Source organism: Dreissena polymorpha, chromosome 6 (genome assembly GCF_020536995.1).
Source record: "Dreissena polymorpha isolate Duluth1 chromosome 6, UMN_Dpol_1.0, whole genome shotgun sequence".
NCBI classification, from domain to species: domain Eukaryota; kingdom Metazoa; phylum Mollusca; class Bivalvia; order Myida; family Dreissenidae; genus Dreissena; species Dreissena polymorpha.
This window is the reverse complement of record NC_068360.1, coordinates 2,525,846-2,540,225: the sequence shown is the minus strand read 5'-3', so window position 1 is coordinate 2,540,225 and position 14,380 is coordinate 2,525,846. Positions and strand designations below refer to the sequence as shown.

Genomic DNA, 14,380 nt, shown 5'->3' with positions numbered 1-14,380 from the left:
TTATAGCAGCTACACCCATGGCCATTGTTATGTTTATAATACAAATAATATTGTGAATTCACAAAATTGACACTCAACTTCTTAAGTGTTAATGGCGCTTATTTGGTCATAGTTGGCTTGGGTACTACTTACATGTACCCCGGGTACTCTTAAGTATACTTTAATGCACCCCGGGTATGAGAAATATACTGGAACATACCCTAGAATTCTAACACTAAATTGGTTGTTGTCTGCTATTTTTTTTCAAATCAAGTACATGTATTTTTATACTTATGTCGATTCTCTGTAAAATAGCCTCTCCATTTTCAAAACCTCTACACAAAAAATAATGTTGTGGCAGGTTTTGTTCAAAGGTATATTTTTCCTTAGCGCATTCATTTTTACGTCATCGGACTTGGGGCAGGAATAAAACTCGGGTACAGTCTAAATTGTTGGGTACGTGCTGGTTTATCTTTTGTACCCGGGGTTCATTTAAGTTAGTATACTTAAGAGTACCCGGGGTACATATTTAAGTAGTAACTGAGCCGACAATGACCAATCGAGCATTAATGGCAGTAATTTCATAAATATTCTTTACCCAAAATCATTTTATTATTAAAAATTATACTATATCAATACCCCCAGCCCTTTTTAAGAGACTTGTTCAAAGATTGAGACATTTTGCAGTGTGTTAGTAAATGTGCTAAATTTCAACAAGGGAACTGTAGAGGTCTAATTTAATGACAAGAATTAAATTCAAAGGAGAAAAACAAGGTGAAATTTGTGTTCCAAACAAATACTTGAACGAGTTTCCAGTGAACGACTCCTTTGAAATTAATTATATATATGAACATTTAATACTCCAATTGCCACCTACTGTGACTCCTTGAGCTGTATTACGTTTGTACTACCCTTTGAATAAAAGCCAAACTTGGTCTCTTCAACGTATTCATTAAGATGCAGATACAACCATAAAGAATTCAAGAAGAATTAATAATTATTATTATGGCATGATTATGCATCTAGATATTTATATATTGTGCAACTTGCATGGCCCTAAAATTAGAATGGCATTTTAATTCATTAATTTAAAAGGTTTATGTACAGTCAAAACGGCCCCAAATTACTAGTCCAAATAATTAGACGTAAGCTACCCCGCTTACGATGTAGTTAATCGACCTCATATTTATAGGAGTACCAAATTACCTGCAATAAAAAATGATCTGTAATTAGTGACGTCGGACATTTCCGCCATATTGAAATCCCGTTCTGACTCAATGCAAATACCAGTGTTAGTGAAACTAAGATTTCTACTGCAAAAAAGTGTAATTAAATCATTTAAATTGAATGGACAGCTAGAAAGATGTTTATTTAATCATGTAAGTATTGTTTCGTTATGTATATTGACCGTATCGATTATATATCGATGAACACAAACTGGCTTTTCCGGGTTTTGTTAATTTGTTTGGGCGCGGCCATCTTGAAAGTCATGTGATAGGTGCTATTTTTATATTGCTGTAACGTGGCACCTATTTGACCAATCGTGAAGCTTTTGGGCCGTGTGCAAAGAAGAAAGCGCCCACTTGACTTCTGAATAATCAAAACACGTTTTTTGTACAGAAAAATAGCGCGATTTTAGCCTCCGAAAATTGGTAAATTTTTAAAAGGTCCACAATATGGTTTAAACTTAATACGAAAGCCTGCGAAAGCGGTGGTTGTCTCAACAGTCCCTAAACTACATATAAATGGTTTTAAACAACAGATAGGTCGAGGGGCAAGCCCGGGCAGGCCTTTGAAAGATTTACAGACGTTTCGCGCCCAAGTTTTTTCGCACCCTAGTTATTTCGCCCCCAAGACGTTTCCGCCCTGGTCGTTTCGCACCTGGTCGTTTCGCCCCCATACTAGCGGAACACTAGTTGTTGAGTAGTTTTATTGGGGACCATTATATATTTTTAATAAGAGGATATTTATCACGTCAATGAATAAACTTATAGTCTAGACTCTAGAGTAGTAACAAAAAACTAAAAAGAAATAATTTTTCTGACCTATTTATTCATTTGACATACAATAACGTAGAATAACAGTGTAAAACAACGTGATGAACACATACGATATTTCATTAGTTTAGTTACATAAAACGACAATGAAAGCATTCTTTATTTATATATTTTATGAAGTACATAAACACAACAGCGTATAAGCAACACAAAGAAAAGTCCGTAGAGTCTATTTGTTTATTTATTTGGCATAAAATAACGTAGAATAACAGTGTAAAACATCGCGATGAACACATACGATAATTCAGTAGTTTATTTACATAAAACGACAATGAAAGCATTCTTTATTTATATAGTTTGTGAAGTACATAAACATAACAGCGTATGACAACACGAAGAAATGTCCGTAGAGTCTATTTGTTTATTTATTTGGCATAAAATAACAATTTAAAACAACGCGATGAACACATTCGATATTTCAGTAGTTTTCCGCAGGCACGCAAGTAGGTGAGTTCGACAGCGTACATTACTCCATGTCTGGCGGTCCGTATAGTTTTCCGCAAGCACGCAGGTAGTGATGGATTATATAATAACTTTTTTTATAATAAGTAAATGTATATCGTTTTATTAGTAGATCAAGTACATAATAGAACAAGTTAATTTATCATTTCATTATTAATAAATAAATAATAATAACCCTAAAAAAAACGACATTTTATAAAATCATTTTTACTGTGAAGCGAATACACGACGATCTTTATCTGATAGTTAAAATAACATTACGCAACAACATCGGATTAGCGGCAATGTTCTAACAGATAAGCTGTCCGCATTGAATGGCATGTTTATAACACCTGTTCAGACTGTTAATCAAATATCCATTTAGGGAGCACTTTAAAAGAAAACTGATTTGTTTATTTATTGACAATCGAAGGCGGGTGTCAGTAATTGATTGTCGCCCAAGCACCACTTTGTGCGTAAGCTGTCAAGTTAATAAATGGAACTTATCGCAGTTAAGATGTTTAATTATGTCTTACGACTTTAACATAATAAAATGTCATCACTTTTTTAATATTATTTCCATTTACAAAGTCATTTTAATTGAATTTAATAAATAGTTTAATACTAATAGAATATCACGCATACAAGAAACCAAATGCTTTTTTTCCATACATTGTATTGTATTAAATATGAAATTGCACTACATGAATATTTTTTGAATATAATAGAACAGAACACATAGTTTATTCGAGTATACATAGCACACAATAATAAATTACAGCAAAGCACATTTATAAACTGAATGAGCCGTGATTATTTACATTACAATATATAGCAGCACTGTTTTTTTTTAAATACGGATCTCCAAATGTTTTCACATTTCGTTTTCTACAAATGGTAAGCGCTATAGCTACCATAACTAACACCTGTTTTATCACAATTACATAATGAGGGAATGAAAAACATTGTTAATTTAAGACTCATGCTTCAGGGTACTTTCTTTGATGATTATATAATGATCACCAATTAAACTACTCAACACCTAGTGTTCCGCTAATATGGGGGCGAAACGACCAGGTGCGAATCGACCAGGGCGGAAACGTCTTGGGGGCGAAACATCCGAGGACCCTTTGAAATGAGGTCCGGTCGAACCGGCAGTCATAGATTGTTTGTCCCGTCATATGTTTTCGCGATGTTGTAAAAGAGGCCAAATCATTCGGCAACTGCAGGCAACTTGTAATATCTAGTGATTGATATAGTTGTGCATGTGTATAATCACAAATCTTCTTTAAACTAAGTCCTGTTACGCCTGTAGATAGATGATTAATGAAGATTATATCCATTTTTGCTGATATCACAAATTGTATTTGTAAATTGCATCGGTCGTTTTTTTTCGTTGCAGATTTGGATTATCAATATCATATCATCCATATGGCATGAATTACAGTCAGAGCAGTCATAGCCTAGAGCTGATTGACACTGAACAGGATATATTTGACAGTCAGCAGGATATATTTGACAGTCAGCAGGATATATTTGACAGTCAGCAGGATATATTTGACAGTCAACAGGATATACCCCAGGCCCAGTCAGTCTCTGTAGAGAATTTCGAGTTGATTTCCAGTGACAGCTCCCCATACAGTACTGTCAGTAGTATACCTACCGACCCGGTAATTTAATATATAGCTATGGATTATTACATAACATTACCAGTTACAAGCATTGATTTTTATGCCCCCGAAGGTGGGCTTTTCTTAATTGCACTGTCCGTCCGTCTGTCTGTCTGTCCGTCTGAAATTCCGTAACAGTTTGCATTTAGGTTTGGAAAAATGTGGCAAAACACTTTGCGTTTAGGTTTAGAAAAATGTGGAAAAAGGGGGCATATGTCATCCTATGGTAAGAATATAAAGAAGTGAAACTCCAGCTGCTGGAGCAGTATTGAAATCTTATTATAAACAATTAGTTGGTCCTTTGTTTATGGCAAGTGACCGATTGCCGAAACAGTACAAAACAGCACAATACAGCACAATACAAAACAACATAAACACAAATAAGAATAAAGCTGGGGTCAGCCTTGTTTCTTTATCAAAAGAAAACAAGATAGCCAGATGATCTTACTATAGAATGTACAAATAAATTGGTATAATTCTGTATGCCTGATAGCCAGATGATCTTACTATAGAATGTACAAATAAATTGGTATAATTCTGTATGCCTGATAGCCAGATGATCTTACTATAGAATGTACAAATAAATTGGTATAATTCTGTATGCCTGATAGCCAGATGATCTTACTATAAAATGTACAAATAAATTGGAATAATTCTGTATGCCTGATAGCCAGATGATCTTTTTATAGAATGTACAAATAAATTGGTATATGCCTTGTTAACGTCCTCACAATGTGCTTGACGTTATTGAAAGCTCGCCTGAAATTGTACAAAAAAGTTTACAAAAGTTTCAGAATGCAAAAATGAATAATATTTTCATTCCAGCCTAGCCCTGTATTTCGTAAGCGTAGACGCTTAGCTCGTGTGGATGTGACGTCGTCACAGGCATCAACAATTCAGCCAGAAGACGTGACAGATTCTCAGACGTCAGACACGGTAAATGCTCATGAATATATAGTGCTTGTTTTTACTAATGCTTACAAAATGCATCAGTGTGAACAAATAAGATTTGTTATAAGCTTCCATTACATGAATTTCATGCAGTACTGGTTTGATAGTGGGTAAATTTTGTTTCGAAAAACATCGATCTGGCCCGACAAATTTATTTGTATTGCTAAAACAAAATATATCTTTCCTTTGGTTCTGTGTCACTGAGACCGTTCATGTGGTCTGAATAAATGTGCATAAATGAAAATTTGAAGAAAGTTTTTGCTGGTTGAAATCTTGAATTGGTAACATAAATAAAATAACAAATTTGATCACATTCGTGCATAATCATTAGTGTGTTTCTGCTTGCCTATAATACTAGATATATAACCAGAGAACCTATTCTGTCATTGTGTGTTGTATAAAATAACCAGTAGTGAGTTTCTGCTTGCGTATAATACGCTGCGAGACAGGAAAAACTTAGACAGCAAGAAGAATACACAAAGGAAATAATCAATTATGGTTTATGGCAAAGTGATTCAGAGGTTGACAATATGCTGTTGTCATACAAGAAAGATGGTGATAAAATAAAAGCTCTAAAAGCACAGCTTAGATTTAGGAAAAATGTCCTGCATCAAATTCCAAGTGACAAGTCAAAGTTTAATTTCTCCAAAAAAGGCAAAGACTTTACTGTTAATGAATTAACTGCAAATCTGAAAGAGCTTGTGACACAGGCTATTGTGGCAGATGATGATAGTCAGAAGCACATCTTGGTAGGGAAAAGAGTGAGGCACCGATTTATTAAAGATGGCCAGTCCGAGTGGTACACAGGGAAAGTAATTTCACAGGTATTTGCATGCAGATGTTGTCTGACAAACCCTTTTAACTTATCTTCCAAGCACTTCTAACCCATCTTACTAATGTATTTATAACAGATTGGCAGTTGTTAAATCAATGTATTTTACATCGTAAAATTGTTAACATACAGCAGTATGGTTGCCGTGGCGCAATGGGTATGGTGTCCGCCTAGCGATCAGGAGGTCATGGGTTCAATCCCCACTGTGGGAGCATTTCTTTAGATCTCCCCCATAGACACCAATTACTGGTTCTAGTACCAGGAAACTGACTCGAGAGCATTTCAAATAACCCGTAGGCTTTCGATGCAATCAAGCTAAAATAAATATGTTTAAACATACATACATCGGTATAACTTCCGAATATTATACATTATGCATTTCAACCTAAGCAGAGCATAAATTTCAACCAATAAAATACATGCATTCATGTAAGATTTGTAAGCATCTTTGCTGTGTAAAAACAGTAAAGATGTTACTTTTCACATAATAAATGTTTTTAATTGTTCATTATATATGATTTCACTTTTTACAGGTCCCTTCTTTCCCAGACTGGTTCAACATTATGTACGATGGGGATGAGGCCATATACACATATCACCATCTAGATGCTGATGTTGACAAGGCTGATATGCAGATCCTCATATAAAATTAAGGTATACCAGATGTACAATTTTGAACAAGCTGACAATGTTTTGAAACCAAGCATTACCAACCCATCAGCCGTGAACTGTGTTATGAAGCTGACCTGGTGTCAATTTTTTGTTGGTAAAAATACATTTCTGTGTATTTTTTTTCCTGAAATTCATCCAAGATTGTGGTAGAACCTTGTTGGAATTATTCCACTGAAACAAATTGAGGTCTTAAAAACAAACTTTTAACAGAAGACTGAGATTATCTAGAGTATGTACATGAGTTGGCAGAAATTGGCAGAAAATTTTGAATTTGTCAGATTTTTAAAATCGATTTTCTCCATTACTAATAAAGATATATTGATAAAATAAGCACCAAATTGCTGCATTTTTCAATAGCTTTAGTTTGATATATGACACCCTATACTCCTGTAAATTTTTTAAAAATGTCCGACGTCACTACTGTAATCAAATATCATATCAGTGTGATATCTCCTTTCTTGTGTAAAATAGCTGTCAAGTTTGTGTCACTCATTTTGCTGGAGTTTAATTGTACATGAACACTGCACCGCCCTAAAATGAAAGTAACATGCAGAAGCGGAGCCTTCAGAAGTGTTCCAAATGATCGACCAGAACAATTATCTCCCTTTAAATGTGAAGGATACTAAAAATGAGCGATCCATTTTCGAGTTCCAAATACATTCCTAGGGCGAGTGGAGGTGACAGCCTGTTAAACAAAGAGGAATTTCAGTCAAGTAATCGACAGAAGCCCATGCCTCCTAAAAATGGTCAGATTCATAAAAATATTTGATATGTCAATTTATGCAACCTGTTTTCGCGAGTTTAATGTAGACTTAGTTTGCAGTGTCAAAACATATCCTGTCAAATTATTGCACATGTGGTGAATTAACTACTGTTACAACGTTTCCAGACTGTATCTGAACGTGTTTGATCATTATTTGATAAAGGTTGATCTGACAATGTAGCTTTAAAGCGGGTATATACGATTTTGTCAAATATTTATGAATATATATGAACTGTGTAAAAAACTTATTATATATACATTTCAATATAAATTAAAATAAAAGTTAAGAAGAACATGTGTCGAAAAATGCGAAAAAATAAGCCAGATATTTAATTCTGAAATTGAAAACGGCTGTACAGCCGAATTCGCCAGCATGTATACCATACATGTACGATGTGCATCTAAACTTGCGAGGGGTGTTCCAGAAGTTCGTGGATTTTCGCTATAACTTTCATTTGGTAACATAAATGGACAAACAAATAGCATGCTAAGAATATTTCGTCCTTTCCAAATATACTCTCCAAATATCATGGAAATACATAAAACAATAAATATATATCAGAGATTTAAACATGTGCACAATGCGCACACAGACGCACGTTTCTGTTCAACGTCAATGACCTTATGAAGTTAACAACTGTCAAATCTTTTCCACATAATCACCTCCAACGCGAATGCACTTTATGTGTCGGGAAATCCACTTATCAAAAGTGTCTCTATACCAGTCAGCGTCAAAAGACGACATGATTCGCTTTGCTGCAACTGTAAGTTCCTGTTTACTTGAAAAGCGAATACCGCGCAACTGTGATTTAACCTCCGGGAAGACACGGAAGTCCATAGGGGCCAAATCCGGGCTGTAAGGAGGACTTAGGCGCTGTACCGTTAAATTTGCCGTAAATTCTGTTTATCAACGACATTTAAACCAAATTTAAATTCGCGTAACGCTTACACTTAAAATAAAATACACACGTGCCCCGCATGTCGTTACTGAGGTCTCTATGGCAACGCGTTTCAAACGCGCTTTATGGAATTCATGCATTTTTAGCTTATATATAAAGTCTGTGATAATTGGTTTGTATAATATGTAAATTTCATTGACTTTTACCAGCAAACTAATAAGTTATAGCGAAAATCCACGAACTTCTTGAACACCCCTCGTAGTTTAACGGTTTATAATACAAAGACGAATGCGTCGGTTATTGTAGGAAAATATGTACGTCACTATCGGATCGGGGCGCTAATTTGTCTTTGCTGCATTTTATGAAATTCGGCTTTAATATATAAGTTATCTTGCATATTTTGTGTTATTGTAACATATTTTATCAATATATTACAATTAAACACATATAAAAAATCGTATATACCCACTTTAAAGTTGTAGTTCTGAGTGGACTTTTGCTCGAAACAATATTATTGTATCTACAAAACGATCTGGACAGGATAGATGAGTGTTGTAATAATGCATCTTATGAACATAACTGAAAGATTGCACTTATTAGAGTTTTCGCCAAGTGCAGATGTTGGTAAAGATGGTTCTCACCCAGGTATGATCGACAAAAGGAACTAACAGGTTTTAAAGTAATATAGTGGTAAATAAACCTGTTTTTCAAAAGGTTCAACCTTATCAAAAGTCTACAAGAGTTATAAAGTATTAATGCCAGGCTATCAATGAATGATTTTGAACCTTATCTCAACTTGATAGTTATTTTACTGGAATGGGAAAAGTCGTTAATGTTGTATGTATCCTGCGCTTCATACAGTAAGGTTTTTATAATATGCTTATCTGAACATGAGCATCAATAGGTGTCATACCTTAAAAATAATATAAGTTAAATTAGATAATTTAACTGGATAAAAAGTTCAAACATGAAAATGCCCCGCAAATTTTATACAAGTCCTAAACATTGTCCAAATGTATCCTCTAAATAACCCAAAACAAGTTGGCATGTAATATATGGTTTTGTTCATACCAGTAATTCATTGTGACAATGCCCGACTGGTGGGGTACTTTATTCTTATTAATACAATATGAGACCAACATATTACAAAATAGCTTGAAAAGTTCAGTTTTGATTTGAAATGTATCTTACCCCTAGATTACTCAGTAAATGATACAGTGTTTTTCCTCTATATTAATTTGGTACCGTAAAGTGGCACCGTTGCAAATGCAAACATTTTTCCAATACAAAAAACACTCCCAAATAACAGAAACATTAATAATACGCAGAAAATTGTTAAAGAGTGGCAAATGCACATGTTAATCCCTTTTGTCAAAACATCTCAGTCAGCTCAATACCGTAAGTCAGAAAACTTGCTAACCATGCTTTCACAACACCCGACACTAAAGCCAGTCGTGTCCTGATTTTTTGTTTTTAAAATCAGTACTGATTTGATAATGACTCATCTAAAAGAAACATCATGTTTGATTATAAATTAATGTATAGGAAATGTCTATTCCAAATAATTCGGGATATAATTTTGTTAAAATGAACAATCCATTTTTTAACCGAAATTAAAAGCTTTCAATTTTCTCAACGCTACAAAGTTTTTCTACAAAAATCAATACACGCATGCTTTCGATGCAAATGATGTGACTTACATGCCGCATTATTTTTTGGGGCCTTTTATTGGTACAAAGGAGCAACAGGAAATACATGAGCACTATTTATAGAATTTGATAATGTGGCATTAACATTAAAATTCAGAAGTGTATTTCGGATTGCACATTAAAAAATGGTCATATGAGAATGTAACAAAACGTTAACACCTCAGGGTAATTAATTAAAAAATAATGTGTTGAAAAGCTGAACATATGTTTCGAAATGCACAATTTCCACGAGGATTACACTCATTTGTCTTCATCAGTCTCGGAAGTAACTCGTCACAATTTTATCATGGAGGAGTACACCATAGGGACTGATATGTGTAGTAGATCTAACAAAGCAAACAGACTGGTTCAAACCACTGAAATTATACATTGATAGTCACACTGAGTTCTTCAAGCGTAGCTGATAAAGCCAAACAAATAACCGGTATTAAATGATAATAATCACTCCCGCATGTATACAATTCTGACTTTTAAATATGCAATCATGTATCAAATATTAAGTCCGGTTCATAATTGTCAGATTATAAAAACGTTTCATCGACGACCAATTCTACTGAAACAAACATGGTTGAGTTGGAGACAGGTTGGTAAAGAGTGCTGCACTAGAAATCACAACTCAGTAACACAACTGGTTTACTGATTTTCGTGAAATTCTTTTAAAGGTCTTTCTTCACCTGACTCCGATTCAAGTAAGGCAGTATTTTCTGTGTGCTTGTACACCAGCTTACCAAAGAATAGTGTGAATAGGTGAATTGTCCATTGTCAGTTTCTCAGGTTAGCAATAGGTTAATTGTCCTTTGGCAAGTTGTCAGGTGAGCAATAGGTTAATTATGCTTTGTCAGTTTTTAAGGTATTAGGTTTATTGTCCATTGTCAGTTTCTCAGGTGAATGAAAGGTTAGTTTCTCAGGTGAGCAATAGGTTAATTATCCATTGCCAGTTCCCCAGGTGAGCTATTGGTTATTTGTAAATTGTCAGTTTCTCAGATGAGCAATAGGTTAATTGCCCATGGTCAGTTTCTCAGATGAGCAATAGACTAATGGTCAATTGTCAGTTTCTCAGACGAGCAATATGCTTATTGTCCTTTGTCAGTTTCTCAGATGAGCAGTATGTTATTTACCCATTTTCAATTTCTCAGGTGAGCAGTAAGTGTATTGTCCATTGGTTGTTTAGATCAAAAGATTAATTGCCCATTGTCAGTTTCTCAGGTGTGCAAAAGGTTTATTTTCAAGTTTCAGTTCCTCAGGTCAGCAAAAGGTTCATTGTCCATTGTCAGTTTCTCAGGTGAGCTATAGGTTAAATGGCCATTGTTAGTTTCTCAGGTTATCAATAGGTTTATTTTTGAGTGTCGGTTTCTCAGGTCAGCAATAGGTTAATTGTCCATTGTCATCTTCTCATGGTCAGCAAAAGGTTAATTGTTCATTGTATGTTTCTCTCTTAAGCAATTGGTTAATTGTCCATTGTCAGTTTCTCAGGTCAGTAATAGATTAATTGTCCATTGTCAGTTTCTCAGGTCAGTAATTGTCCATAATCAGTTTTTCAGGTGAGCAATAGGTTTAAAGTCCATTGTTAGTTTCTCAGGTAAGCAATAGGTTAATTTTTATGTCCCCCTTCGAAGAAGAGAGGGTATATTGCTTTGCTTATGTCGGTCGGTCTGTCGGTCGGTCTGTCGATCCGTCCACCAGGTGGTTGTCAGACGATAACTCAAGAACGCTTAGGCCATGGATCATGAAACTTCATAGGTACATTGATCATGACTCGCAGATGACCCCTATTGATTTTGGGGTCACTAGGTCAAAGGTCAAGGTCACTGTGACCGGCAATAGTAAAATGGTTTCCGGATGATAATTCAAGAACACTTTTGCCTAGGATCATGAAACTTGATACGTAGATTTATCATGACTAGCAGATGACCCCTATTGATTTTCAGGTCACTAGGTCAAAGGTCAAGGTCACGGTGACCCAAAATAGTAAAATGGTTTCCGTACGATAATTCAAGAACGCTTATGCCTAGGATCATGAAACTTGATAGGTAGATTGACCATGACTAGCAAATGACCCCTATTGATTTTCTGGTCACTAGGTCAAAGGTCAAGGTCACGGTGACCCGAAATAGTAAAATGGTTTCCGGATGATAACTCAAGAACGCTTATGCCTAGGATCATGAAACTTGATTGGTACATTGATCATGACTCGCAGGTGACCCCTATTGATTTTGAGGTCACTAGATCAAAGGTCAAGGTCACAGTGACCCGAAATAGTAAAATGGTTTCCGGATGATAACTCAAGAACACTTATGGCTAGGATCATGAAACTTCATAGGTACATTGATCATGACTCGCAGATGACCCCTATTGATTTTCAGGTCACTAGGTCAATGGTCAAGGTCACAGTGACAAAAAACATGTTTACAAAATGGCTGTCACTACAACTGAGAGCCCATATGGGGGGCATGCATGTTTTACAAACAGCCCTTGTTCATTGTCAGTTTCTCAGGGCAGCAATAGGTTAATTATCCATTGTCAGTTTCTCAGGTCAGTTATTGTCCATAATCAGTTTTTCAGTTGAGCAAAAGGTTTATTGTCCATTGTCAGTTTCTCAGGTAAGCAATTGGTTAATTTTCCATTGTCAGTTCCTCAGGTCAGCAATATGTTAATTGTCCATTGTCAATTTCTCAGGTTAGCAATAGGTTAATTGTTGATTGTCAGTTTCTCAGGTCAGCTATAGGTTAATTATCCATTTTCAATTTCTGAGGTGAACAAATTGTTATTTGATTTTCAGTTTCTCAGGTGAGCAAAACATCAATTGTCCATTGTCAGTTTCTCAGGTGAGCAAAAGGTCAATTGTCCATTGTCAATTTCTCAGGTGAGCAAAAGGTCAATTGTCCATTGTCAGTTTTTCAGGTGAGCAAAAGGTCAATTGTCCATTGTCAGTTTCTCAGGTGAGCAAAAGGTCAATTGTCCATTGTCAGTTTCTCAGTTGAGCAAAAGGTCAATAGTCCATTGTCAGTTTCTCAGGTGAGCAAAAGGTCAATTATCTATTGTCAATTTCTCAGGTGAGCAAAAGATCAATTGTCCAATGTCAGTTTCTCAGGTGAGCAAAAGGTCAATTGTCCATTGTCAGTTTCTCAGGTGAGCAAAGGGTAAATTGTCCATTGTCAGTTTCTGATGTGAGCAAAGGGTCAATTGTCCATTGTCAGTTTCTGAGGTGAGCAAAGGGTCAATTGTCCTTTGTCAGTTTCTCAGGTGAGCAGTCAAGGATCATCAGGGTCTTCTTGTAAAGATTGATTTTAAAAGTAAAATAACTTCAATAAATTAAAAACAATCAAATGGCAATTTAAAATCAGTACCTGTAAATGGTACTTTCCAATTTGGGGGAAAATGCAAAATTTCCAATTTGTCTGATAACATTCCAAAAGGAAGGAAAATTTTGTCAATTTCCTTCCAACGTTGCAGTATCTGCTAATAAACAAATCAAATTAACATTTCAAACAAAAATGCTTGTACATGAATATTTGATTTATTTGTGCAATTTATACCAACCAATTTAAAAGACCCATTATTCCTGATCTGAATATTTTAGGCAAATACCCTGTAATACTGTGTGTGACTCTATAAAACCATCAATAACCAATAAACACATGTTGGATGTGTTTGTGTAGCAGGGTTCGGTATAAGGAGAACTTGTATACTGCCTTGCTATATGAGCTTACTTTTATAGAGACGCGGTAAAGTGTCTGCCTGTTTTGGAACCAGAAGGTCCCGGGTCCAATCCTCATTGTAGGGAATTTTTCCGGCTGGGTTACATCTGTATTTAAGAGAAAATTTACAAATGAAAGATGGAATATCTTAACTTAAAAGTGTGGTGCATAAAAATGAAAGAGGGTCCCCGGCCATTCTGTTTTAATTATATCCCAATATCAGATAATGGTCCTCTATCAAATTTATTGTCCCCTACCGGTTTCACTGGTTTGCGCTCTTTGAGTCAGTCTGTCTGTCAGTCACACTTTTCTGGATCCTGTGATAACTTTAAAAGTTCTTCATATTTTTTCATGAAACTTAAAACATGGATAGATGGCAATATGGACATTATGTAGGTAATTTTATTTTGTTCCGACGTCAAAAATTCTGGTTGCTATGGCAACAATTTTTTTTTAATTCTGACAATGGTGGAGCCGGTAGGGGACATATACATGTATTGCTTGGCAATAGTCTTGTTCAAATTATGCTCTTGAGTTGGAATTGGCCACAGCCGTCTGGTTGTGTGAAATGTTTTATATAGAACTCTTTTGCAACATATGTTCAAAGTATGCTCTTGTAGTCAGAAGGAGCCTCAAACAAGGACTGTGCTACAGTTTCTCTGATGAACATTCATAGGACATCCGGGGTCTTCTTGTCTTTAAATGTTGA

At 35.4% G+C, this 14,380-nt stretch overlaps 3 protein-coding genes across 4 annotated transcripts in view; all 3 read left to right on the top strand.

The window, feature by feature from the left end:
- LOC127833221 (CAP-Gly domain-containing linker protein 1-like) overlaps positions 1-14,380 on the top strand; it is a 606,687-nt gene that overhangs the window by 538,010 nt on the left and 54,297 nt on the right. The window lies entirely within an intron of this gene.
- The window catches only part of LOC127833230 (mitochondrial outer membrane protein SLC25A46-like), a 111,568-nt gene that overhangs the window by 50,378 nt on the left and 46,810 nt on the right, over positions 1-14,380 (top strand). The gene's annotated exons all lie outside the window — the stretch shown is intronic.
- Positions 1,212-6,975, top strand: LOC127833233 (uncharacterized). 2 transcript variants are annotated; one of them, XM_052358401.1, is made up of 4 exons: positions 1,212-1,358; positions 3,880-4,147; positions 4,973-5,083; positions 6,464-6,975. In XM_052358401.1, the coding sequence occupies exons 2-4, from the start codon at positions 3,914-3,916 to the stop codon at positions 6,575-6,577; spliced, it is 459 nt and encodes a 152-aa protein (XP_052214361.1). In that variant the 5' UTR covers positions 1,212-1,358; positions 3,880-3,913; the 3' UTR covers positions 6,578-6,975. The 2 variants fall into 2 exon arrangements, with proteins under 2 accessions (XP_052214361.1, XP_052214362.1); XM_052358402.1 differs by lacking the exon at positions 1,212-1,358 and adding an exon at positions 3,623-3,713.

Excerpts from the sequence above, each read along its gene's own strand:
- LOC127833233 (XM_052358401.1), top strand. The coding sequence starts at position 3,914 with ATGAATTACAGTCAGAGCAGTCATAGCCTAGAGCTGATTGACACTGAA. Across the intron at positions 4,148-4,972 it reads GTAGTATACCTACCGACCCG|CCTAGCCCTGTATTTCGTAA; the intron begins GTAATTTAATAT and ends TTTTCATTCCAG. Across the intron at positions 5,084-6,463 it reads ATTCTCAGACGTCAGACACG|GTCCCTTCTTTCCCAGACTG; the intron begins GTAAATGCTCAT and ends CACTTTTTACAG.